We start from the raw sequence: 26,203 nt of genomic DNA, 5'->3' as shown, positions 1-26,203 counted from the left end.
AGGTAATGAACAGGACAAGTTAGTCAGTGTAACGGGAAGGTGGGTGGGTACGTGTTGAGGGTAGACAGAGGGAGACCTTGGGGAGTGAGGAGCGAGTTCAGGCTGAGGAGGGGGTGCTACATGAGGAGAGTGAACACTGAAAGTTTGGATGGGGGAGAAGGAGGGAAAGCTGGTGGTGCCACGGTGAATCATCTGAGTGCAGTACCATGGCTGAATTTTGAGGATTCTATAGGGGGAAGGAGGTGGGTGTGGGTGGGTGTATGTATGTGCCAAGGGAAGGAGACAGAGAGCTGGTGAAATGTATTGGCGGGATTCACAAAGAGCTGTGGGGACATTGTGTGTGTGTGGGGGGGGGGGGGGGGGGGGGGTTGGGACAGCTATGATGCTGGGGAGGTTGAGAGAACTGGTGGGGTGGGGGAGGGACATTTTCTGAGACAGCTGTGGAAATGTGCTGGGGCAAGAGGGATTTCAAAAAGAGAACTAATGAATGCAGAAGAGTAGATATGAGAGAGAGAGCTCTGGTTGTCTATACTGGGGGGGGGTCAGATTGTCAGAGAGGTATGGGATGTGTGTGCGCTGGGTGGAATGGAGATCTGGCAGAGGAGGTGGGGTTGCTGGAATGAGGAAAAAGAGAAATAAAGCTGAGAGGGAAGAGAAAACTGACGGAATGGGGGGGGGGGGGTCATCCTTATTAGAAAGAAGTTCATACCAGTTGGAGACTGAGAATGGTGGTGGGGGGAATCAAGCCTGGTCTGGGAGACAGCTTAGGTGCACTCAGTCCTGGAGCATAGAAGAGACGGGTGTTTATATTGAGGGAATTCTACACAAAACGGAGAAAAAATGTGAACAGTGACAACCCCAAAAACAAAGGCACGAGAGAGGTAACATGTCAGGAGCTGAAATCTAATGCATTCTGAGCACCTCTTTGTGTCCCTGAGTGTGTTTCTGGTTTGTGTTTCAGATGCGGGTGACGTTTGAGGACATCGCTGTCTCTTTCTCCCAGGAGGAGTGGGAATATTTAGATGAAGGGCAGAAGGAGCTTTACAGGGAGGTGATGAAGGAGAATTATGAGATCCTGATGTCTCTAGGTAAGGGATTCCCATTATTCTTAAAATTTCTTCTCTGGCAGATTAAGGAGTGACTGGCAGTGGGTGAGTCTCACTACAGGAAGCCGATGTAACTGATAATGAGTGATGATGAGATGACCCATTCCATATACAGTGCAAGCATGCAAGTGGGAATCAGCAACACAAACGGAACTGTGGATGGAACTGAGAGGCGAAACCTTAGGCTGAAGGAAGGGAAGCTTACGGAAGGACCCAACATGGCCCATGTTTCAGCAAAGTGCCTTCTTCAGGGGTCTATACATATAACTAAAGGATTAAAATTAGTAGTACATAAAATATAAATTATATTGTAAAAGCATCCAAATCAGTTATAAAAAATAAACAGTAAACAGATACCATATGATGTTCTTATATACAGGAAGCAACATTTTTGATTCAGCCACAAAGATATTCACAGGATAAGCTTCAATAGTGTAAATAATCTATAAAAATATAGTATATGGAATGCTAAGACACCTATTATATTCCTATGGGTGTCTTATTTATTGAGAGCTGATCATTAAAAAAATGCGAAATCCATTCTCACAGCTTAGTAAAAGGAGCCCAAAGTAATAAATTTATAACAAACTGGAGGTTATCAATAGAAATCAAACAAAATAAAACATGGAAAAGAAAATAAGATGATACCTTTTTTATTGGACATAACTTAATACATTTCTTGATTAGCTTTCGAAGGTTGCCCTTCTTCCTCAGATCGGAGGATAAAAAAGGTATCATCTTATTTTCTTTTCCATGTTTTATTTTGTTTGATTTCTATTGATAACCTTAAGAGTGGACTAACACGGCTACCACACTCCTCTAACAAACTGGAGAAAGTATTTATTCACTGCAAGTGTAATTAAACTTTGGAATTTGTTACCAGAAGCCTTCACTCGACCCTACTTGTCCCTCTAATTACCGACCCATCTCCCTCCTTCCTTTTCTCTCCAAATTACTTGAGCGTGCTGTTCACCGCCGCTGCCTTGATTTTCTCTCCTCACATGCTATTCTTGACCCACTACAATCTGGTTTTCGCCCTCTCCACTCAACCGAAACTGCGCTTACTAAAGTCTCCAATGACCTATTAGTGGCTAAATCCAGAGGTCAATATTCCATCCTCATTCTTCTTGATCTTTCCGCTGCTTTTGACACTGTCGATCACAGCATACTTCTCGATACCCTGTCCTCACTTGGATTCCAGGGCTCTGTCCTTTCCTGGTTCTCTTCCTACCTCTCCCTCCGCACCTTTAGTGTTCACTCTGGTGGATCCTCTTCTACTTCTATCCCTCTGCCTGTCAGCGTACCTCAGGGTTCTGTTCTTGGTCCCCTCCTCTTTACTATCTACACTTCTTCCCTTGGTTCATTAATCTCATCCCATGGCTTTTCCTACCATCTCTATGCTGATGACTCCCAAATCTACCTTTCTACCCCTGATATCTCACCTTGCATCCAAACCAAAGTTTCAGTGTGCTTGTCTGACATTGCTGTCTGGATGTCTCAATGCCACCTGAAATTAAATATGACCAAAACCGAGCTTCTCATTTTTCCCCCCAAACCCACCTCCCCGCTCCCCCCCGTTTTCTATTTCTGTTGATGGCTCTCTCATTCTCCCTGTCTCCTCAGCTCGATACCTTGGGGTCATCTTTGACTCTTCTCTCTCCTTCTCTGCTCATATCCAGCAGATTGTCGTTTCTTTCTGTACAACATCCGTAAAATCCGCCCCTTTCTTTCCGAGCGCTCTACCAAAACCCTCATCCACACCCTTGTCACCTCTCGTTTAGACTACTGCAATCTGCTTCTTGCTGGCCTCCCACTTAGTCACCTCTCCCCTCTCCAGTCGGTTCAAAACTCTGCTGCCCGTCTCATCTTCCGCCAGGGTTGCTTTACTCATACTACCCGTCTCCTCAAGTCGCTTCACTGGCTCCCTATCCATTTTCGCATCCTGTTCAAACTTTTTCTACTAACCTATAAATGTACTCACTCTGCTGCTCCCCAGTATCTCTCCACACTCGTCCTTCCCTACACCCCTTCCCGTGCACTCTGCTCCATGGATAAATCCTTCTTATCTGTTCCCTTCTCCAGTACTGCCAACTCCAGACTTCGCGCCTTCTGTCTCGCTGCACCCTATGCCTGGAATAGTCTTATCCTTGGCCACCTTTAAATCTACTACTAGACTGAAAGCCCACCTCTTTAACATTGCTTTTGACTCGTAACCACTTGTAACCACTCGCCTCTATCTACCCTCCTCTCTTCCTTCCCGTACACATTAATTGATTTGATTTGCTTACTTTATTTTTTGTCTATTAGATTGTAAGCTCTTTGAGCAGGGACTGTCTTTCTTCTATGTTTGTGCAGCACTGTGTACGCCTTGTAGCGCTATAGAAATGCTAAATAGTAGTAGTAGAGTGTGGTAAAAGCATTTAGCTTAGCAGGGTTTAAAAAGGGTTTGGATTATTTGCTAAAAGAAATGTCCACAAGCCATTGTTAAGATATATTTGAGAAAATCCACTGCATATTTCTAGGTAAAAATAACTCATAAGTAAAGAACAAATTTATGATAAATAATATTAATAATAAGATAACATGCAAACCAAGGGGCCCTTTTACTAAGGCGCAGGTGTAGGCACGTGTTTTGGACACGCACAGGTCCATTTGCTCAGTGCACCTGGAAAAAAGACTTTTTTTGTGTGCCGTAGCAAAATTAAAACCAGCGCACATCCATTTTCGGTGTGAGACCTTACTGCCACCCATTGAGTTAGTGGTAAGGTCTCATGTGCGTGAGTTGCCGATTATCGCCGGGTAAGTGAATTGTGAAAAATAAAAATTAAAAGACAGAAATTAAAAGTAAAGGTTAAAAAATGCCATAAAAGCTACGTTACAACCACAGCGGTGTTGGCATAAAAACTAGAAAAGTGTGATCTGACCCAGTATGGCTTTAAAACTTTAAAAATCCTTGGAGTCACTATCGACCGCCACCTAACACTTGAGACTCACGCAAACAACACAACCAAAAAGATGTTCTACTCCATGTGGAAACTGAAAAGAATAAGACCATTCTTTCCGAGATCCGTCTTCCGCAGCCTAGTGCAATCACTCGTACTCAGTCATCTGGACTATTGTAACTCATTATACGCAGGTTGCAAAGAACAAATACTGAGGAAACTTCAAACAGCACAGAATACAGCGGCCAGACTCATCTTCGGAAAACCAAAATAAGAAAGTGCAAAACCCTTACGTGAGAAACTGCACTGGCTCCCACTCAAGGAATGTATCACCTTTAAAGTATGCACCTTAGTCCACAAAATCATCCACGGTGAAGCCCCGGCATACATGTCTGATTTAATAGACCTGCCACCCAGAAATGCTAAAAGATCATCCCGAACTTTCCTCAATCTCCACTTCCCTAATTGCAAAGGCATAAAATATAAAGTACTGCACGCATCAACCTTCTCTTATATGAGCACGCAACTCTGGAACACACTACCACGCAACCTGAAAACGATCTACGAATTAACCGACTTCCGCAAACAATTGAAGACTTTTCTCTTTGAGAAAATTTACTGCAAGGATCAAAACACATGAAGTCCACACACACTAACAGAAATGCATCAATACACCCTCTTCTGAATTCTCTTACCCCGTATTTTCTCCACAATTAATACTCCACCCACATATAAAATTGTTATACTATAAGGTTTTCGTGCTATTGTTCTATCGCCCTATCTTTTCCCCATTGTAACATTCCATTGTTTCTACGCTCCAAATGATGTTTTGACTTGACTTTGTCTTCCCATAACTCCTCATAATGTAACCCATAATTGTACTGTAACACATTGTATTTCCATCATTCACAATGTATTGTAAGCCACACTGAGCCCGCAAATAGGTGGGAAAATGGGGGATACAAATGCAATAAAATAAATAAATAAATACTCTTATGTATCCATGTTAAGTCCTCCTGGAGAGAGGGTACCAAAATGAACCGTTGTTCCTTCCTCAAGAACAGATCATCCAAGGAGCCTTCTCTCCGTGATCTCTTTCCCAGCACCAGAGAGGCAGCCGCAGTACAGAGAAGAAGCTGGTAAACTGAGGGAAGGGAGTTGAGGGAGAAACCAGACTGCAGCCGGTGTAGGGGGTGGAAAGGAGCAATATCGCTCCATAAAAAGTGCCACCTGAGGTCCCATCCTCAGTTGGCCTAATGGTAGGGCTGCCACTGTTGTTCATGTAGATGTGCTTAACACCTACGCCTTACTGGAGACATTGTCTAATCATGAACCTTCCATTCCTTTCTAAGATAGTAGGACATGTTGTCCTGAACCATCGTACCACCTTTATTGACTTTATCCCATGTCCGGTAGGAACTTTCCAGGTGGGAACTGACCTAGAACCCTTTGTGGACTTTCTTACTACCTTTATTGACCATACCCATGTCCTTCATCCCAAGCAGACTGCCTTTAATAGATGATATAATATTAAAATTGACCTTATCGGTGTGCTGAATATCATTTAGGTTACCTTGGACAGTGACCAGTCTGTCTTCTTGTTGTCTCTCAGTCTCTCTGCCGTCTGTGATCGCATTTATCCAGTCTCATGGCAGGGAGATATTTCCATGCGGTGTACCTCAAGTCTCTCTTTGATCTCTGACTCTTTTTAACATATTCCTAGCCCCATTAGCAACTGTCATACAAAGATTGAAGTTAACTCCTTTGTGTGGATGATATTCAGATTTTGGCCATCTTAGATCCTAGCCAGGCTCAGGATCTTACAATACTAGAATCTAAACTGAAGACCATCTCCAAGTGGTTGCAAGTTGATAGAAGGCAAATTAATCTTAATAAGACTAAGGCAGTGTTATTCTCTTGTAATATAAAGAACACTAGTAAAAAAGGCCTGTTTCTGTGAGAAATGAAACGGGCGCTAGCAAGGTTTTCCTCAGAGTGTGTGCAAGAGATGGAGTGTGTGTGTCACAGAGAGAATGAGAGAGAGAGAAAGAGTGTGTCAATGTTAGTGTGTGAGAGAGAGTGTGTGTGATGAAACAGGTGGTAGCAAGTGTGTGTGTTTGTGAGAGAGAGAGAGAGTGAGTATGTGGGAATGAGAGTGTGTGCTAGGGTGCCCGCTCCCCCAAGGTGGCCCCCTTCCCTCCCTCTTCTCTGCCTGCCAGATGCAAGTGTGTGTTTGTGACAGACAGAGAGAGTTAGTGTGTGCCAGTGTGTTTGTGAGAGACAGTGTGTTTGTGAGAGAGAGAGAGTGGGTGAGTGTGTGGGGGAATGAGAGTGCGTGGCAGTGCCTGGCAGCCTGCCTGCCAAGGGGCTTCCATCCCTATGCCTGTCTCCCCACCTCCTACTCCTCCTGCAGCATTGCCTGCCTGCTACCACTGATGTTTCCCTCTATGCCTGCCTGCGTGGCTGCCAAGGGGCCTCCCCTCCTCTGCCTCTCTGCCCACCTCGTAGTGCTTGCCTGGCTGCCAAGGGGCCTCCCCCCTCTGCCTCTCTCCCCACCTCGTAGTGGTCCTGCACCCCTCCGTGGCACTTGATTGGCGTTATTCGCGACTCGTCCCCCGGCCTGCTAGCATGGAGCACTTTTACCTCCTGGTCATCCGGCGTTCCGTTGGTTTGTTTTGTGGAGGGTGGCAGTGTTGGCAGGTGTATGTACGGTAGGGTCGGGAGGGTGCAGGACGGCAGCGTCGGTCATCAGCTGTTTTGCGGAGGGCGGAGGACGCCAGCGTCGGGAGGGCGTGAGGGCGTGACTGACTGAGATGGACAGATGCTCAGTCGAGAGGCTTCACCACCACGAACGCCACGAACCCTTCACGGAAGTCGATGGAGCTGGAGTGGCTTCATTAGAACGTTGGCCTCGCGAATTATGTCCGGAAGGGGCGTGGCTGAGAGCGGGTGTATGAGTGAGAGTGAATGGTGCTGACAGGTTACAACACTACAGGGCTTCACTGTTTCCCTGTGAGCTTCAGTGAGCTTCAGAACTGGAGGTGAGCTTGAGCTTTATTATATTAGATACTAGTAAAAAGGCCCGTTTCTGAAACCAATGAAACGGGCGCTAGCATGTGGTTTTTTGTGTGTGTGTGTATGTGTCACAGAGTTATTGTGTGTGTGTGTGAGTGTGCGGTGTGTGTGCAGGTTGTTGATGTGTGTCTTTTTTTGTTTTGTTTTTTGCTTGGGGGTTGGGGGATGTGCTGTGCTGGCAAAGTGGGTTGGATTGGTGTGTGGCTTTGAGGGTGTGTTTCTATTGTATTGTGTGTGTGTGGTTTTATCTGTCAAGGAGGTTTGTGGAGGGGGGTCTTTCTGTTGGTGAAATGTAAATTTTTGCACATACCCATAGCAGGAATATTCTTCTCTCGTTCCTGCGGTGGTTCTGTGCTCTCCGTGCTGCACAGATAATGAGCCATTCTGCTGGGGAATGCTCCTCCCTTATTGTCACGTAGTTTCCTCTGATTGGTCCGTCTTACGTTGCCTAGTGTTGCCTGGGAACGGTGTTGTGATGGTCCTTTGTGTTTCAGAATGTTGAGGGTGTTTTTTCTGATTGGTCCGTCATGCGAGGGCGGGGCAGAGAGACATGGTCAGTGTTGTGGCTTCACCACCATGAATCCATGAACCCTTCAGGGAGTGACTGAGTGACTTCAGAACGTTGTCTTCAGAACGTTGAGGGTGAGTTTTATTATAGTAGATCTTTAGAAACTGTCACCCTCTCAGGACCACAGATTAAGATAGTTGACACCACAAGAATTGTGGGAGTATTTATAGATTCCGATTTGAATTTCCGCCCACATGTTCCCTGATTTGTTACAAAATGTTTTTTTTTTTTTTTTTTTGCCTGTGCCAGATTTGTTCAATTCAGTCTCCTAGAGCCAAAACCCTTCATATCCTTGTGCACGTCATTGAACTCTGTTGCCTAGACTACTGCAATGCTCTGTTCAAGGGACTTTGTCAAAGAGAATTCAAACACCTTCTGCTCATTCAAAATAAAGCTGTTAAGCTGATTACTGGGGGTCCTAAATATGATGACATTATGTGACTCCTAAAGGCAGAACACCGGCTGCCTGTTGAATTGCATTTCATCCATAAAATTCTGATCTTAGTACATGGCATTCATCACTCGAGTGAATTACTTTTCCTTTCCTGCTATCTGATTTCCTGCTTCCACTTATGGGCTCTTCATTCTATGCATCAAAACCTCTTAGGGGTCCCCCTCGTTTCATAGTAACATAGTAGATGACGGCAGAAAAAGACCTGCACGGTCCATCCAGTCTGCCCAACAAGATAACTCATATTTGCTGCTTTTTGTGTATACCCTACTTTGATTTGTACCTGTGCTCTTCAGGGCACAGACCGTATAAGTCTGCCCAGCACTATCCCCGCCTCCCAACCACCAGCCCCGCCTCCCAACCACCGGCTCTGGCACAGACCGTATAAGTCTGCCCAGCACTATCCTCGCCTCCCAACCACCAGCCCCGCCTCCCAACCACCGGCTCTGGCACAGACCGTATAAGTCTGCCCAGCACTATCCCCGTCTCCCAACCACCAGTCCCGCTTCCCACCACCGGCTCTGGCACAGACCATATAAGTCTGCCCAGCACTATCCCCGCCTCCCAACCACCAGCCCCGCCTCCCGATCTTGACTAAGCTCCTAGGGATCCATTCCTTCGGCACAGGATTCCTTTATGCTTATCCCACGCATGTTTGAATTCCGTTACCATTTTCATTTCTACCACCTCCCGCGGGAGGGCATTCCAAGCATCCACTACTCTCTCCGTGAAAAAATACTTCCTGACATTTTTCTTGAGTCTGCCCCCTTTCAATCTCATTTCATGTCCTCTCGTTCTATCGCCTTCGCACCTCCGGAAAAGGTTCATTTGCGGATTAATACTTTTCAAATATTTGAACGTCTGTATCATATCACCCCTGTTTCTCCTTTCTTCCAGAGTATACATGTTCAGGTCATCAAGTCTCTGCTCATACGTCTTGTAACACAAATCCCTTGCCATTCTTGTAGCTTTTCTTTGCACCGCTTCAATTCTTTTTACATCCTACTCTAGGTGGGGCCTCACCAACGACTTATACAGGGGCATCAACACCTCCTTTCTTCTGCTGGTCACACCTAGCTACGGCCACCGCCTTGTCACACTGTTTCGTCGCCTTCAGATCCTCAGATACTATCACCCCAAGATCCCTCTCCCCGTCCGTACCTATCAGATTCTCCCCGCCTAACACATACGTCTCCTGAGGATTTCTATTCCCTAAGTGCATCACTTTGCATTTCTTTGCATTGAATTTTAATTGCCAAACCTTAGACCATTCTTCTAGCTTCCTCAGATCTTAGTATCATCCGCAAATAGGCAAACTTTACCTGTGGAGGAGTAGCCTAGTGGTTAGTGCAGCGGACTTTGATCCTGGGGAACTGGGTTCGAATCCCACTGCAGCTCCTTGTGACTGTGGGCAAGTCACTTAACCCTCCATTGCCCCAGGTACAAAATAAGTACCTGTATATATGTAAACCGCTTTGAATGTAGTTGCAAAATACCACAGAAAGGTGGTATATCAAGTCCCATTTCCCTTTCCCCCTTCCCTTCTAACCCTTCGGCAATGTCGCTCACAAATATATTGAACAGAATCGGTCCCAGCACCCATCCTTGAGGCACACCACTACTCACCTTTCCCTCCGACGAGCGAATTCCATTCACCACCACCCTCTGGCTTCTGTCCATCAACCAGTTCCTAATCCAGTTCACCACTTCGGGTCCTATCTTCAGCCCATCCAGTTTATTTAAGAGCCTCCTGTGGGGAACTGTGTCAAAAGCTTTGCTGAAATCTAAGTAGATTACGTCCATAAATTCAATTCTCCTGTCACCCAATCAAAGAACTCAATGAGATTCGTTTGGCACGATTTCCCTTTGGTAAAACCATGTTGTCTCGGATCTTGCAACTTATTGGCTTCCAGGAAATTCACTATCCTTTCCTTCAGCATCGCTTCCATTACTTTTCCAATAATCGAAGTGAGGCTTACCGGCCTATAGTTTCCAGCTTCTTCCCTATCACCACTTTTGTGAAGAGGGACCACCTCCGCTGTTCTCCAGTCCCTCGGAACCTCTCCCGTCTGCAAGGATATATTAAACAAATCTTTAATTGGACCCGCCAGAACCTCTCTGAGCTCCCTCAATATCCTGGGGTGGATCCCATCCGGTCCCATGGCTTTGTCCACCTTTAGCTTTTCAAGCTGTTCATACACACTCTCTTCCGTGAACGGTGCTCTATCCACTTCAATCTCATTTGTACTTTTTGCAGTCCATCGCGGTCCTTCTCCAGGATTTTCTTCTGTGAAAACAGAACAAAAGTATCTATTTAGCAAATTTGCTTTTTCTTCATCATTATCCACATAGCGGTTCGCAGTATCTTTTAGTCTCACAATTCCCTTTTTAGTCATTCTCCTTTCACTTATATAGCTGAAGAAATTTTTGTCACCCCTCCAAACCTTTCTACCCATTTGTTCTTGCGCTTTCACCAGACGTATCTCTCTCTTGGCTTCTTTCAGTTTCATCCGGTATTCCTCCTTGTGTTCCTTTTCTTGAGTTTTTGTGTATTTCTGGAATGCCAACTCTTTAGCCTTTATTTTCTCAGCCACTTGCTTGGAGAACCATATCGGTTTCCTTTTTCTCTTGCTTGTATTTACTTTCCTTACATAAAGGTTCGTGGCCCTATTTATAGCTTCTTTCAGCCTGGACCACTGTCCTTCCACTTCTCGTATTTCCTCCCAGCCCATCATCTCCTTCCTCAGGTATTCCCCCATTTTACTAAAGTCAGCACGCTTGAAATCCAGAACTTTGAGTTTTGAGTGGCCGCTCTCCACTTTAGCTGTAATATCAAACCAAACCGTTTGATGGTCACTGCTGCCCAGGTGGGCACCCACTCGGATATTTGACACACTATCCCCATTTGTGAGCACCAGATCCAGTGTCGCTCCCTCCCTCGTGGGTTCCGTCACCATTTGTCTGAGCAAACCGCTTTGTAAAGCATCCACAATCTCTCTACTTCTTTCCGATTCCGCAGACGGAACCTTCCAATCTACATCCGGCAGATTGAAATCTCCCAGCAACAGCACCTCTCTCTTGTTTCCCAACTTTTGAATATCTGCGATCAGGTCTTTATCTAATTCCTCCAATTGTTTCGGAGGTCTGTAGACAACACCCACGTGTATAGAGGTTCTATCCTCTCTTTTTAAGGTGATCCATATCGCTTCTTCCTTTCCCCAGGTCCCTGTCATTTCGGTCGCCGTGATATCATTTCTCACATATAGAGCTACTCCTCCACCTTTACGACTCTCTCTATCCTTCCTAAACAGATTATAGCCTGGTATGTTTGCATAGCCACGTCTCCGTGATTGCAACAATGCCTAAGTCTGCCTCCAACATCAGGGCTTGAAGGTCATGAACTTTATTGCTTAGACTGCGAGCATTTGTGGCCATCGCTTTCCATGTACATTTCCTGGTATGTGCTTCAACATTTGTGATTTGGGGTTGTGTTTTCTCTTTGGGTACCTTCATATCCTTTTGTTCCAACTTCATTTCTTTCTCTTCTGCCTCAGTTCTATTTTCAGGATCATCACCATGCTGTAATGGAGCAAAAGAATTCTGTAGGGGCAACACTTGTGAGGGCGGATGCCTCTGGTGCACATAGCGAAGTCTGCCTGAGCCTACTGTGAACCATCTATTCCTAGGTGGTTTTATCCTTGGAGGCAGTGGTGTGAATTTGGCTTGATTCTGTGCTGCATGGTTTTGTGTAGTCTTAGAAGCTGCTTTAAGTGCATCTAATTCCTGTTTTACCTTACTGAGCTCCTGTTTTAAACTAGCAAGTTGATGACAGACAGGACAAGCCTTAAGTCTCCAGATAATTGGCCTTGAAACTGAAACACCACAATTATTACAGAGAATAAAAGCCATCCTGTTTGTTGGAATGGGAATGAACAGGCATGCTATGATGGGGTTAATACTGTGCAAGATTAACTTTACTCCTCAGCCATACATAGGCCACCAGAGGCAGTTGTAATTTGGGTGGAGTTAAGTTGCAATAAGTAGAATAGTTAGGAAATGTATTTGGGAAGTGTCAGTCTTGGGGTGGGTGGGTTGAGGGGCAGGGTGTGGAATGTGTTTGTTTTAAAACCTATCTCTGTCATGTATCCTGGGACTTCGCTGTAGATAATTTTGTGGACCAGGGTGCAGATGTTGAAGGTAATACGTTCTTTGATTGGGAGCCAATGCAGTTTTTCTCGGAGGGTTTTGTTGCGAATCGTGTTCTACCGAATATCAGTCTGGCTGCTGTATTTTGGATGGTTTGGAGTTTCTTTGTGAGTTGTTCTTTACATCCCGCATAGATTCTGTTGCATTCAAAGGCAAAATCTACTGATAAACAATAGACACAAGTCTCAGATGTTATAAAAAAAAATAGAAAGCTTGACATCATAAGTACTACTAGTAGTAGTACTATAAATCATTTCTATAGCGCTACTAGTCGTACGCAGCGCTTCACAAATGAACATGAAGAAAAGACAGTCCCTGCTCAAAAGAGCTTACAATCTAAATCAGGACAGACAGACAGAAGGACACATAGGGAAAGGGACTATTGAAGAAAGGAGGACAAGATAAAGGTTAAGAGCAAGTGACAAGTTAGGAGTCAAAAGCAGCATCAAACAGGTAGGCCTTTAGCCGGGATTTGTAGGCGGCCAGGGATGGAGCTAGTCGTAACGGCTCAGGAAGCCCATTCCAGGCATAAGGTGCGGCGAGACAAAAGGAACGGAGTCTGGAGTTAGCTATGGAGGAGAAGGGTGCAATTAGGAGAGATTTGCCTAGTGAACAGAGTTCATAGGAGGGAGTGTAGGGAGAGATGAGGGTGGAGAGGTAGTGAGGGGCTGCAGAGTGAATGCACTTATAAGTCAATAAGAGGAGCTTGAATTTTATACGGAAACAGATAGGGAGCCAGTGAAGTGACTTCAGGAGAGGGCTGATATGGGCATAACGACTTTGGTGAAATATTAGTCATGCAGCAGAATTTTGAACAGATTGATTGAAGAGGAGAGAGATGGCTGAGTGGAAGACCTGTGAGAAGCAAGTTGCAGTAATCTAAGCGAGAGGTGATGAGAGTGTGGACGAGGGTTCTGATAGCGTGTTCAGAAAGGAAAGGGCAAATTTTGGTGATATTATAAAGGAAGAAACGACAAGTTTTAGCAATCTGTTGAATATGTGCAGAGAAGGAGAGGGAGAAGTCAAAGATAACCTCAAGGTTACGAGTAGATGAGACAGGAAGAATGAGTGTGTTGTCGACAGAAATAGAGAAAGGGGGAAGGGGAGAGGTTGGTTTAGGTGGGAAGATAAGGAGCTCAATTTTGGACATATTGAGCTTCAGGTGGCGGTGAGACATCCAGGTAGCAATGTCAGAGAGGCAGGCAGATACCTTGGACTGGATTTCTGCTGAGATTTCTGGTGTGGAGACGTAGATCTGGGAGTCATCAGTGTAAAGGTGATAATGAAAACCGTGGGAAGAGATCAGAGCACCAAGGGAGGAAGTATAGATAGAGAAAAGGAGAGGTCCTAGGATGGATCCCTGAGGTACATCAACTGACAATGGGATAGAAGTAAAGGAGGATCCACTACACTGGTACGCTAGGAGAGATAAGAAGAAAACCAGGAAAGAACAGAGCCCTGAAATCCAAGTCAGAACAGCGTATCAAGGAGTAGGCTGTGATCAACAGTGTCAAAAGCAGCAGATCGAGAAGGATGAGAATAGAATACAGACCTTTGAATCTGGCCAGGAACAGATCATTGGAGACTTTAGCAAGCGCTGTTTCAGTTGAATGAAGGGGGCGAAAGCCAGATTGAAGTGGATCAAGAATAGCTTGAGATGAAAGAAAGTCAAGGCAGCGACGGTAGATAGCACGTTCTAGTATCTTGGATAGGAAAGGGAGGAGGGAGGAGGGAGATGGGGCGATAGTTGGAAGGACAGGTAGGGTCCAATGAAGGTTTTTTAATGAGTGGGGTGACCACGGCATGTTTGAAGGCATCAGGGACAGTTGCAGTGGAAAGTGACAGATTGAGGATATGACAGATAAAAGGGATGACAGTAGGAGAGATAGTGTTAAGTAGATGGGTGGGAATAGGATCCGAGGAACAGGTAGTTAGTTTTGAGGAGGAAAGAAGATGTGTAGTTTCTTCTTCAGTGATTTCGGAAAAGGAAGATAAGGAGGCATGGGTAAGAGGGTTGAGAGAGTGGACTAAGGGAAGGAGAGGAGGAGGTGACCTGGTTGAGAATTCAAGTTTAATCTTGTGAACCTTATCATGAAAGTACTCAGCCAGAGTCTGGGGAGAAAGTGAAGGGAGAGTTGGAGGTGAAGCGAGAGAGTTCAGTGTGGCAAAGAGACGTTGAGGGTTTGAGCCAAGAGAATTTGTCAACTGGATGTAATAGTCCTGTTTGGCAAGTAAAAGAGCAGACTGGAAGGAGGTCAGCAAGAATTTGAAATGTATGAAGTCAGCATGGGCATGGGATTTCAGCCAAAGACGTTCGGCAGAGCAGGCACAGGAACGAAGATAGCGGATTCTAGAGGTCAGCCAAGGCTAGGGTTTGGTACGTTTTACAGAACGGGGAATGGGAGGAGCGAGAGTATCCAGAGCAGAGGAGACAGCCTCATTGACAGACTTGGATAACATAGTGGTAGAGAAGAGATTTGAAACACCGGAGGACAGAGTAGAAAGGTCCATAGCCTGAAGATTCCTAAATGTATTGGTTAAGATTGGATGGGACTGGGGAGGAGGTGTTTAAGTGTGAAAGTTAACAGATTATGGTCAAAGAGGGGAAGAGTTGAGGCACAGAAACTGGAGAGTGAGCAGTTTGAGAAGAGGATAAGATCAAGACAGTGGCCATTCTGGTGAGTGGGGGCTGAAAACCCACCTTTTCACTACTGCCTTTGTCTCCTAACCCTACTCATTTGCCCTCCTTCTCTCCCCTGTTCCTCTTTACCAGTAATTCCCTTGCCCGTAAATGTCTTGTCTGTCTGTTTTACCTAGATTGTAAGCTCTTTGAGCAGGGACTGTCTCTGTGTGTCTCGTGTTCAGCGCTGCGTACGCCGGGTAGCGCTATACAAATGTCATTAGTAGTAGTAGCCCTCTCCTGTTTCACCTCTTTTCCTTCCAGTTTAGTCAGAGCAGCCATCTCCATTGGCTCCTCTTGCTCCTGTTAGATTGTGAGCCCTCCTGGGATAGAGAAATATCCAGTACCTGAATGTAACTCACCTTGAGCTACTACTGAAAAAAGTGTGAGCAAAATCCAAATAAATTATTTGAGATTCTGTTGCTACTATCTGAGATTTTACATGGAATGTTGCTATAGTGGAGGAGTGGCCTAGTGGTTAGAGCACCAGTCTTGCAATCCAGAGGTGGCCAGTTCAAATATCACTGCTGCTCCTTGTGATCTTGGGCAAGTCACTTAACCCTCCATTGCCTCAGGTACAAACTTAGATTGTGAGCCCTCCTGGGACAGAGAAATATCCAGTGTATCTGAATGTAACTCACCTTGAGATACTACTGAAAAAGGTGTGACCAAAATATAAATAAATAAAGGGAAATGGGACTTGATATACCGCCTTTCTGAGGTTTTTGCAACTCCATTCAAAGCGGTTTACATATATTCAGGTACTTATTTTGTACCAGGGGCAATGGAGGGTTGAGTGACTTGCCCAAAGTCACAAGGAGCTACAGTAGGAATTGAACTCAGTTCCCCAGAATCAAAGTCCACAGCACTAACCACTAGGCTACTCCTCCACTCCATAAATAGTTCTTCCCCTTGCCAGTCCATAGGTTCCTCCCTCCACCCATTGCTCAGCTGCTCTCCATTTGCTTGAGAACTCCTTCCCTCATCCTGGCTCTCTGGGACAGGTTTTTCCAACTCCCTTCTCTTGCCCTTTTCCTGACCTCCTCTGGGGGCTGTTGTGGATAGAAGTCCCTGTTTCTACCATGGGACCTACTCAGAGGCTGCTGGGAATTGTAGTCTTTTCCTTTTCTCCAATCCCCCAGGGGAAAAGTCGCCTTCCTTTCTCTACCCAGTCTCCCTCCCTCTCGAGCCTCCTTGTTCCTCCATGTGCCTTCATTCTCTCTCTCACCCTCATATTCCTCACAATGCGGGTGCAGATGCATCTTTTAGTAATACTGGGTAGACGCCTGCCTCTCTGGGCGGACATTCAGTTCTTGAAATTTTGTTTCCTTGGGTCTGTGATCGGGCCCTAATTGTCTGCTGCATAAGGCTTATTTTTTAATCCAGAAAGAATATTTTGATGTGTTGGAGACAGGCTGCTTGGAGGAATGAACTTGTCGATCTAATGAAGACTGGACACTAGTCAGTGGCCTCCTGGAGCCTGGAAGTCTTTTCAACAAATTTGGTCCTCAGGGTGGGATTGTTGCCACATCATGCTCGTAGCTACTTGCAGAACCTATAACTTGAAGTATGGACTTTAGGAAGGGGTGGAGGGTGGTAAGGTTTTGCTCTATCATTTGCGGATCAAACTGCCGTGAAGAAACAACATGTGCAGTCTGATCTCTTGCAGTGAATGTGTGTGGGGGGATGAAACTTGAAAAATTACCACACTATAATGTTATATCTCTTCTTACAGATATTATTGTTCCTACCATTGGGTGATTCTAACAAAGATATTACTAAAAAGATATATCAACTTGATTGTGGGGTTGGGGAGGGGCAGATTTAGGAAGGGTTTTTGTATTACTAAACTGTTCTCCTACAATAATCTGCAATGCTCTTATATATTTATTTATTTATAGAAAAAGATGATCCCAGAAGCAGTAATACAAAGACACATGACTGGAAGCTCAGTGAGAAACCTGAAAGGGAAAAGATGTTATCAGAAAGAGAGAAAGAGGAGACTCCTTCCTGTTCTGACTGGGGAAAAAAGGGAAAAAATGGAAATAAACAAAAACATTCACCAGAAGGCTCAGCTCCGTGTGAACACAGTACCAGTAATATCATACAGATGAGAGATCAAAGATGTTTATGTGATGTATGTGAGATATTCCTCAGCGATCATTTCATTCTGAAATCACATCCTAGATCCGATAATGAAGAGAGACCATCTACATGTACGAACTATGGGAAAAACGTCTGTCAAAAGAGAGAACCACAAGGACAACAGAAAACGTGCATAAAAGAAACATATTCTACATCTTCTGAGTGTGGAAAAGGTTTTAGTAGGAAGAAAGAGCTAGAGCAACATGAAATTATTCATAAAACTAGAGTGTATACAAGTACAGAATATGGGAAAAGCTTTCCCAATAGAGAAAATATTACAAAATACCAGAAAAACAACACTAATGAGAGACTAGCTTCATATCCTGGTTGTGACAAAAGCTTCAATCAAGAAGAAAACTTAATCAGAAATGCAAAATTCTACCCAGGAGAGACACTAGTTTCCAGTACTGAATGTATGAAAAGTTTCAGTCATGAAGATGCTTTCACAGATTATAATAAAGTGCAAACTGGTGAGAAATTGATCGCTTCTACTAAAACTGAAAAAGTCTTTTGCAGGAAGGCAAACTTCTTGAAAGACCAGAAAAACAAGAGATTGTATACTTGTGCTGATGGTGGTACAAACGCTTGTTGGAAAACAAACCTCACAATGCACAAGAGAATCAACACAGGAGTGAAACCATTTAACTGTACTGAGTCTAATGGCTTTAGTCAGATGCCAGTCCTCATGACACACCAGAGAATCCACATAGGCGTGAAGCCATTTAAATGTTCTAAGTGTAATAAAAGCTTCAGTCAGAAGGCATACCTCAGACAACACCAGATAATCCACATGGGAGTGAAATCATTTACCTGTTCCACTAGTGGTAGAAGCTTTACTGAGAAGGAAACACTCCGAAGGCTCTGGCAAATCCACACAGGACTGAAACCCTTTCACTGCACTGAGTGTAATAAAAGATTCAGTCAGAAGTCAAACCTCATACGACACCAGAGAGTTCACACAGGAATGAAACCCTTTCACTGCACTGAGTGTAATGAAAGTTTCAGTCGGAAGGAAAACCTCACAACACACCAGAGAATCCACACAGGACTGAAACCCTTTCACTGCACTGAGTGTAATAAAAGCTTCAGTCGGAAGGAAAACCTCACAACACACCAGAGAATCCACACAGGACTGAAACCCTTTCACTGCACTGAGTGTAATAAAAGATTCAATGTGAAGTCAAACCTCACAAAACACCAGAGTGTCCACATGGGAATGAAACCCTTTCAATGCACTGAGTGTAATAAATGCTTCAGTCACAAGTCAACCCTCATACTTCACCAGAGTGTCCACACAGGAATGAAACCCTTTAACTGTTCTGAGTGTAATAAAAGATTCAGTCGGAAGGCAAGCCTCACAAAACACCAGAGAGTCCACACAGGAATGAAACCCTTTCACTGCAATGAGTGTAATAAAAGCTTCCGTCAGAAGGTACACCTCACAATACACCAGAGAATCCACGAAGGAATGAAACCCTTTCACTGCACTGAGTGTAATAAAAGCTTCTGTCAGAAGGTACAACTCACAATACACCAGAGTGTCCACACAGGAATGAAACCCTTTCACTGCACTGAGTGTAATAAAAGCTTTAGTCAGAAGTCAACCTTCATACGACACCAGAGTGTCCACACAGGAATGAAACCCTTTAACTGTTCTGAGTGTAATAAAAGATTCAGTGAGAAGGCAAGCCTCACAAAACACCAGAGAGTCCACACAGGAATGAAACCCTTTCACTGCACTGAGTGTAATAAAAGCTTCAATCAGAAGTCAACCTTCACAAAACACAAGAGAGTCCACATAGGAATGAAACCCTTTCACTGCACTGAGTGTAATAAAAGCTTCTGTCAGAAGGTACAACTCACAATACACCAGAGTGTCCACACAGGAATGAAACCCTTTAACTGTTCTGAGTGTAATAAAAGTTTCAGTCGGAAGGTAAACCTCAAAACACACCAGAGAATCCACACAGGACTGAAACCCTTTCACTGCACTGAGTGTAATAAAAGCTTCTGTCAGAAGGTACAACTCACAATACACCAGAGTGTCCACACAGGAATGAAACCCTTTAACTGTTCTGAGTGTAATAAAAGTTTCAGTCGGAAGGTAAACCTCAAAACACACCAGAGAATGCACACAGGAATGAAACCCTTTCACTGCACGGAGTGTAATAAATGCTTCAGTCGGAAGTCAACCCTCATACGACACCAGAGTGTCCACACAGGAATGAAACCTTTTCACTGCACTGAGTGTAATGAAAGCTTCTGTCAGAAGGTACAACTCACAGTACACCAGAGTGTCCACACAGGAATGAAACCCTTTAACTGTTCTGAGTGTAATAAAAGTTTCAGTCGGAAGGTAAACCTCAAAACACACCAGAGAATCCACACAGGAATGAAACCCTTTCACTGTACTGAGTGTAATAAAAGATTCAATATGAAGTCAAACCTCACAAAACACCAGAGTGTCCACACGGGAATGAAACCCTTTCACTGCACTGAGTGTAATAAATGCTTCAGTCGGAAGTCAACCCTCATACGACACCAGCGTGTCCACACAGGAGTGAAACCCTTTAACTGTTCTGAGTGTAATAAAAGATTCAGTGAGAAGTCAACCCTCACAAACCACCAGAGAGTCCACACAGAATGAAACCCTTTAACTGTTCTGAGTGTAATAAAAGCTTCAGTCAGAAGGGAAACCTCTAAATACACCAGAGAAAATGAAACCCTTTCACTGCACTGAGTGTAATAAAAGCTTCAGTCGGAAGGCAACCCTCACAATACACCAGAGAATCCACATGGGTGTGAAGCCATTCAAATGTGCTGAGTGTGGTAAAAGTTACACTAAGAAGGGAACACTGCAAACCCACTGGAGAATCCACACAGGAATGAAACCCTTTCACTGCACTGAGTGTAATAAAAGTTTCAGTCAGAAGGGAAACCTGAAAATACACCAGAGAATCCACATAGGAATGAAACCATTTAACTGTACTGAGTGCAATAAAAGCTTCAATCAGAAGGCAAGTCTCACAATACACCAGAGAATCCACACAGGTGTGAAGCCATTTATATGTGCTGAGTGTGGTAAAAGTTTCACTGAGAAGGGATCTCTCAGAAGGCATTGGAGAATCCATAGAGGAATGAAACGAGAATCCACACAAAAATAAAACCTTTTAATTGTACTGAGTGTAATAAACTTTTCAATCGGAAGGAACAACTCTTAATACATCAGAGAACACAGGAATTAAACCATTTAGCTGTACTGAGTGTAATAAAAGCTTCAATCAGAAGTTAATCCTCACAATATACCAGAGAATCCACACAAGTGTGAAGTCATTTATATGTGCTGAGTGTTGTAAAATCTTTACTGACAAGGAAAAGCTCACCATGCACCAGCAAATCCATTCAGGAGTAAAATCCTTTATATGCACTGAGTGTGGCAAAAGCTTCAGGTTGAAAAAATACATAATACTACAGAAAAGAATCCACACAATAGTGGAGCAATTTGTATGTTCTGAATGTGGTAAAAGTTTCACTGAGAAGGGAACAAAAACACTGGAGAATCCACAGAGGAATGAAACCCTTTAAATGTTCTTAGTGTAAAAGCTTCAGTCAGAAGGCAGACCTCACAAGACACCAGAGAATCCACACGGGAGAGAAGCTATTTACATGTCCTCAGTGTATTAAATGCTTTCTTGACAAGGGAGAACTGACAAGGCACCATAGAATTCACACCAGAGTGTAGCCATTTACAAATACTGAGTGCGATAAAGGCTTTACCAAGAAGGGAAAAATCTGAAGACACTGGAGAATCCAGACAGGAATGAAACCATTTATCTGTATTGAGTGTAATAAAAGCTTCAGTCAGAAGACAAAAGATGCCAGGGAATCCATTCAGGAATAAAACCTTTTTCCATGCACTGACTGTGGCAAAATTTTCAGGTTGAAGAAATGCATGATAACGCACCAGAGAATCCAGACAAGCCATTTGCTTGTAGTTAGGTAAAAGCTGCAGTGAGTAGGGAACACTCAGAAGACACTGGAGAATCCACACTGGTATGAAACCATTTACCTCCACTGAGTGTAGAAAAATCTTCAGTCAGAAGGTACACCTCAAAAAACAAAACACCAGAGAAGCCACATAGGAGTGAAGCCATTTACATATACTGAGTTTAATAAAAGCTTCATTTAATCATCAAAGAATCCACACAGGAAGGCATATTTATTTGTTGGTGGAAGGAACAACTATAAAGCAGAAATTGCTGACAGGAAAAAAAGGTAGTAATGACTTTTATAGGAGATTTCCTGTACTGTCAAATAATTTTGGTATTGTAGACTGGACTCGTAAACATCTTCAAAAACTAGAAGTGTGAAGGAGGAAACTCCTCCATGCCCACGAGATCTTCTATAAGAATTTGTGCATCTGAGATTCTAAATTCCTAGCGCACCTTAGTAAACAGGACCCCTTATGTTTTATCTGTGGTGTATGATATTTTTATTCATTCATTTTATTCATACATCTTCAATGAATTCTATATATTAATATAGTAAGTGACTAGATAAAGACCTGAATGGTTTTATGTATAATTATGTTTTTAAGTATGTGGATAAATGTTCATGTTGAGATGTTCTAACATGCATTTTTATTTGTATATTTTATTATTTACCATTGTTATTTCTTTTAGAACTATTTGTTCTCAGTCACATTTAATTAGTTTTTGTAGTGATGTACTGAAATTATAATGTAATAAAGCAGTTCACCTTGTTCATGCAAAATGTGGTCATTGCATATTATGATCTCTTTTTTAATTGATAGTTTTCATTGTAAGGTATGATTTTATTGTTTGAATATGTACGCTTTTATGTATGTTATGTTTTTCAAATATGTGGTTAAGTAGTTTTGGTAAGATGTCATAATAATAACAATATACAAGGAGAAAAAAACCACTCAAAATATGTACTCACAATTGTATATTGTCATCATAGCTAAGAGCTTTGATTCAAGGCCTGACTTTGGTTCAGAATCTAAAATGAGAGAAAACCTTATAGGCCCATAATTCTAACCTGAACTCCAGTGTCACTGCAGAACTCATGATCTGTTGTGACACTCTCATGCAGCAGAATGAGGAACGGGCGTAGGTGGAAAAACAGAGTACCATGGTTTAGCAACATGGTGGTCACAGATGTTTTAATGAAAAATAAAACAAGATAACTCCTCAGAAAGATGATGTGGAGGGGCATAATCGAAAGGGACGCCCAAGTTTTTCTGGGTACATCCTCGCAGGAAGGCTCCAGCAAGGGGCTGGGAAACCCATATTATCGAAACAAGATGGGTGGCCATCTTTCATTTCGATAATACGGTTGGGGACGCCCAAATCAGCAAATTTAGGTCGACCTTAGAGATGGTTGTCCACAGGACTTGGTTGTTTCTGATTTTCAGCGATAATGGAAAGCGAGGATGCCCATCTCAGAAACGACCAAATCCAAGCCATTTGGTCATGGGAGGAGCCAGCATTCGTAGTGCACTTGTCCCACTAACTGAATGGAAAAGCCCTTCCCTTACCGATCCCTTAGCGATTCGGAAAGGAGCAGGCATGCATGAAGGAAATTGCATGCAAATGAGCTGCTCACTGTTAGCTCATTTGCACACGATTTCCTTTCTAAGGAGGGGAAACCAGTGCAGAGCAGCCAAGTGTTATGAGTGGCTGATCTGTGCATGCCAAAGATGGCTTCATACATGTAGACAAGCTGCGTGTATAATAGCCGTCTACAACCTTAGAAAAACACAAGTCCAGGTGAAAATGTCCAAGTGCTCGTCAGGGGCATTTTTTTTAAAGAGTATGGGTGAAGGATGTCCTTCACTATGCCTCCATCCCTGTGACGGCAGTTTGAGGATATCCTTCCCTGCAACCAGGGCCGGTCCAACCCGGTAAGCAGGGTAAGCACTGCAGGGGGGTGCCTGTCTTCAAAGGCGCTCTGCTGAGGCTTTTGTTTTTCAGTATCTAATCTCTGCTGCTCATCTCAGTCTGGCTCCAAAGCTGTCAGCTCTCTGTCCCGTCCCCTCCCCCATCCCAAGAAGAGCCTGCATAATTTTGAAGAAAAATATCAGTAAGGAAGGGCTGCCAAAGGCAATTGATGCAAATTAAAGAGAAGCACCTAAGCATTTTGGAGAGCAGATCTGCACAAAGGTTGCCAGGTGGAAAAATTTTCCCCCACCCAAATCAGCCCAAATCCAGCCCAAAACCCGCCCAAAGTCAAACCACGCCCCTGACACCCCCACCCCTGCCGTCATCAACCCCGCCCATGCCATCATCAGCCCCGCCTCTTCCGTCACCGGCCCCACCCAGAACGTCACTAACCCCGCCCCCCATGGCCGAAAGACCCCAAAACAAGCCCAAAAAACCGCAACCCGCCGCGGGCAAAAATTTCCCGCGGCGGGTCACGGAAAACTGCCCAATTGGGCGGGAAAACCGCCCACCTGGCAACACTAAATCTAGAAGGGGGGGATTTGGGGAGGAGTGCAGGAGGGGAGGGGCTTTAGCAGCCACTGTGCTTGGATGGGATAACAAGCAAGGAAGGAGCCTGTGATGGAAGAGGTAAAGTTGGAGAGAGGAGATCTGGAAACGCAAGCAAAAGAGATAAATGGTGATCGGGATAAGAAGTCCACTGAAGAGGAAGAAGATAGACAAGTTAAAGACGTTGAGGTGGAGAAATTAGCTGCTGATTTGCTGGCCTGTTTGGAGATAGATAAATATGCTGGGTTCCAGGAAAAGGAAAGCTTTCCCAAGTTGAATTTAACATGTAGAGTAGCAACATTCCATGCTACCAATCCCAGGGCAAGCAGTTGCTTCCCATGATGGCTGTCGTCACTGGTCAGTTGATCCAGCCTTACGGTGTGATTTAGTGCTGGATCCAGCCCTTTCAGTGGGAAAGAGTGCTGGATCTGGGTGGATTCACACCTTCCGGTGGAAATTAGTGCTGTATCTGGGTGCATCCAGCCCTTCTGCTTGGATTAGATCCTGGATCTCTCCTTCCTATCCTGTCCCCCCCCCCCCCTTCATCTCCAGAATGTGTCTCCCCCTTTCCACCATTGTCTAAAGCAGTGGCGTAGCCAAGGGTGGGCCCATGCCCACCCAGTAGCAGTACACCTATGAAGTGTCTGGCAGGGATCCCCAAGCCCCACCACAGCTGGCAGGGATCCCACAAGCCCCCCAACAACTGTCCTTCCTGCATACCAGTCTTCCCTCTAATGTATTCCTGCCTATGCAGAAACAGGAAGTTCATCAGAGGGAAGGCTGTGGGGGCAACATAAGCAGTGTGTATTAGTTGCTGCTCGCTGCCAGTGAAAATCTGCTATTTAAAAGGTATGGGAGGAGGGAGATGTTTGAGAGACCATATGGCATGCAGGCGAGAGAGGGAAAGACCAAATCACTTGTGGGACAGGGCGGAGTTCTGCCCACCCACCCAAAATTGGGTGTCCGGCTATGCCCCTGGTCTAAAGCATCTCTCTTCCTCTGCCCCATCCCATGTTTTAAAAATGTCTCTCTTTCCTCCTTCATGGACGCTAATGCCATTATGCGGCTTATGCACTCTCCCTTACTTCGCTCCCCATTCCCATTAGATTTCCCCTCTCCCATCAGTACCAAGCTGAATTGCAAATGGATAAGCAAGGTGCGCTGTGCCGTTCTGACTGCCGCCGATGCTTTCAGTATGCAGTAAATCCAAGCCCTGCCCTGACCTGTTCAGTCACTTTCTTCCAGGTCCTGCCCTCATAGGAAGAGAATAGCAAGTCAGTGAAAGACCGATCAATTCAGCGCTGGGGCTTGTTGCATACCGAAAGCAGCAACAGTCAAAACGAAACAGCGACATTTATTTATTTTAGTATTTATTTATGCTTAAGCAAAATGTTCCTTGATATTTACCTATATAATATGTTAATAATGAACATAATTTGGCTTTATATGATTTTGTATTACTGTAATGTCAAATGAACTTTAATAAAGATGATTTTTAATTATAGACCGCACTATCTTACAATTCTAAGCAGTTTCCAAAATACATACATTATAAAATCTTTACAGATAACACACTATTCTTCAAGCACATTACACAAACCATAGCATAAAATACTACAAGTAAAATAAAAAGCAAAAAAACAAAACAAAAAGCAAAACTAGCATCAGTCCTAAATTGTTAACAAAAGCTTGTACAAACATCTGAGCCTTCAGATGGGACAAGATTCAATTTCACTGAATGCCTCCCTCTAAAGCACATTATTTGGAAATCACTGTCACTTAATTCCATCTCATCCACAGAGGATAAAGTTCTATTTGATTTTCTTATTACTATAGCTCTGAAATTAGTTGTTCAATGAGTATTTTCTTTCCAGTGATTACCAGAATGTATGTGGTGGAATTGTGTCAGACCAATAGCCCATCTAGCTCAGTATCCTGTTTTCCAAACAGTGGCCAAGCCAGGTCACAAGTACCTGGCCAAAACCCAAATTGTGGCAACACTCCATACTACAAATCCCAGGGCAAGCAGTTGCTTCCCCATGTCTGTCTATGGACTTTTCCTCCAGGAATTTGCCCAAACCTTTTTTAAACCTAGATATGCTAACTGCTGTTACCACCTCCGGCAAAGAGTTCCAGCGCTTAACTATCCGTTGAGTGAAAAAATATTTCCTCCGATTTGTTTTAAAAGTATTTTCATGTAACTTCCTCGAGATACCATAACAGCATTATACTGTCCTGACCTGACCTGAGGCAGGAGGTTTTGGCCTCTGAAAGCTAATCGGAAAAGGTATTAGGCTAGTGAAATAAATATTTTCTGAAATGGCAGTGGGACTGAGGTGTTCCAGGGGGCGGAGCCATGTAGAGAGTGGGTGGAGCCAAGGCAGAGAGGAGGCGGGCTGGGGACGTACTAAAATCCCCCTCTCAAAAATTGGGACCCTTGGCAGCTCTGTTGTTTTGACTTTGTAAGTAGTGTACTATGCCATGCTTTGTGTTGTTATTTGAATATTTTTACTGCTGT

At 44.1% G+C, this 26,203-nt stretch overlaps 1 protein-coding gene across 1 annotated transcript; it reads left to right on the top strand.

Moving 5' to 3' along the window:
• Window positions 1–1,054: 1,054 nt before the first annotated feature.
• On the top strand, window positions 1,055–20,066 carry LOC115463030 (zinc finger protein 585A-like). The gene is made up of 2 exons (XM_030193209.1): window positions 1,055–1,088; window positions 16,930–20,066. Exons 1-2 carry the CDS (start codon window positions 1,055–1,057, stop codon window positions 19,818–19,820), a joined length of 2,925 nt encoding a protein of 974 aa, XP_030049069.1. The 3' UTR covers window positions 19,821–20,066.
• The last annotated feature ends 6,137 nt before the right edge of the window (window positions 20,067–26,203 follow it).

This window comes from Microcaecilia unicolor, chromosome 1 (genome assembly GCF_901765095.1).
Source record: "Microcaecilia unicolor chromosome 1, aMicUni1.1, whole genome shotgun sequence".
Lineage (NCBI taxonomy): Eukaryota > Metazoa > Chordata > Amphibia > Gymnophiona > Siphonopidae > Microcaecilia > Microcaecilia unicolor.
This window is presented reverse-complemented; position numbering and strand designations above follow the sequence as displayed.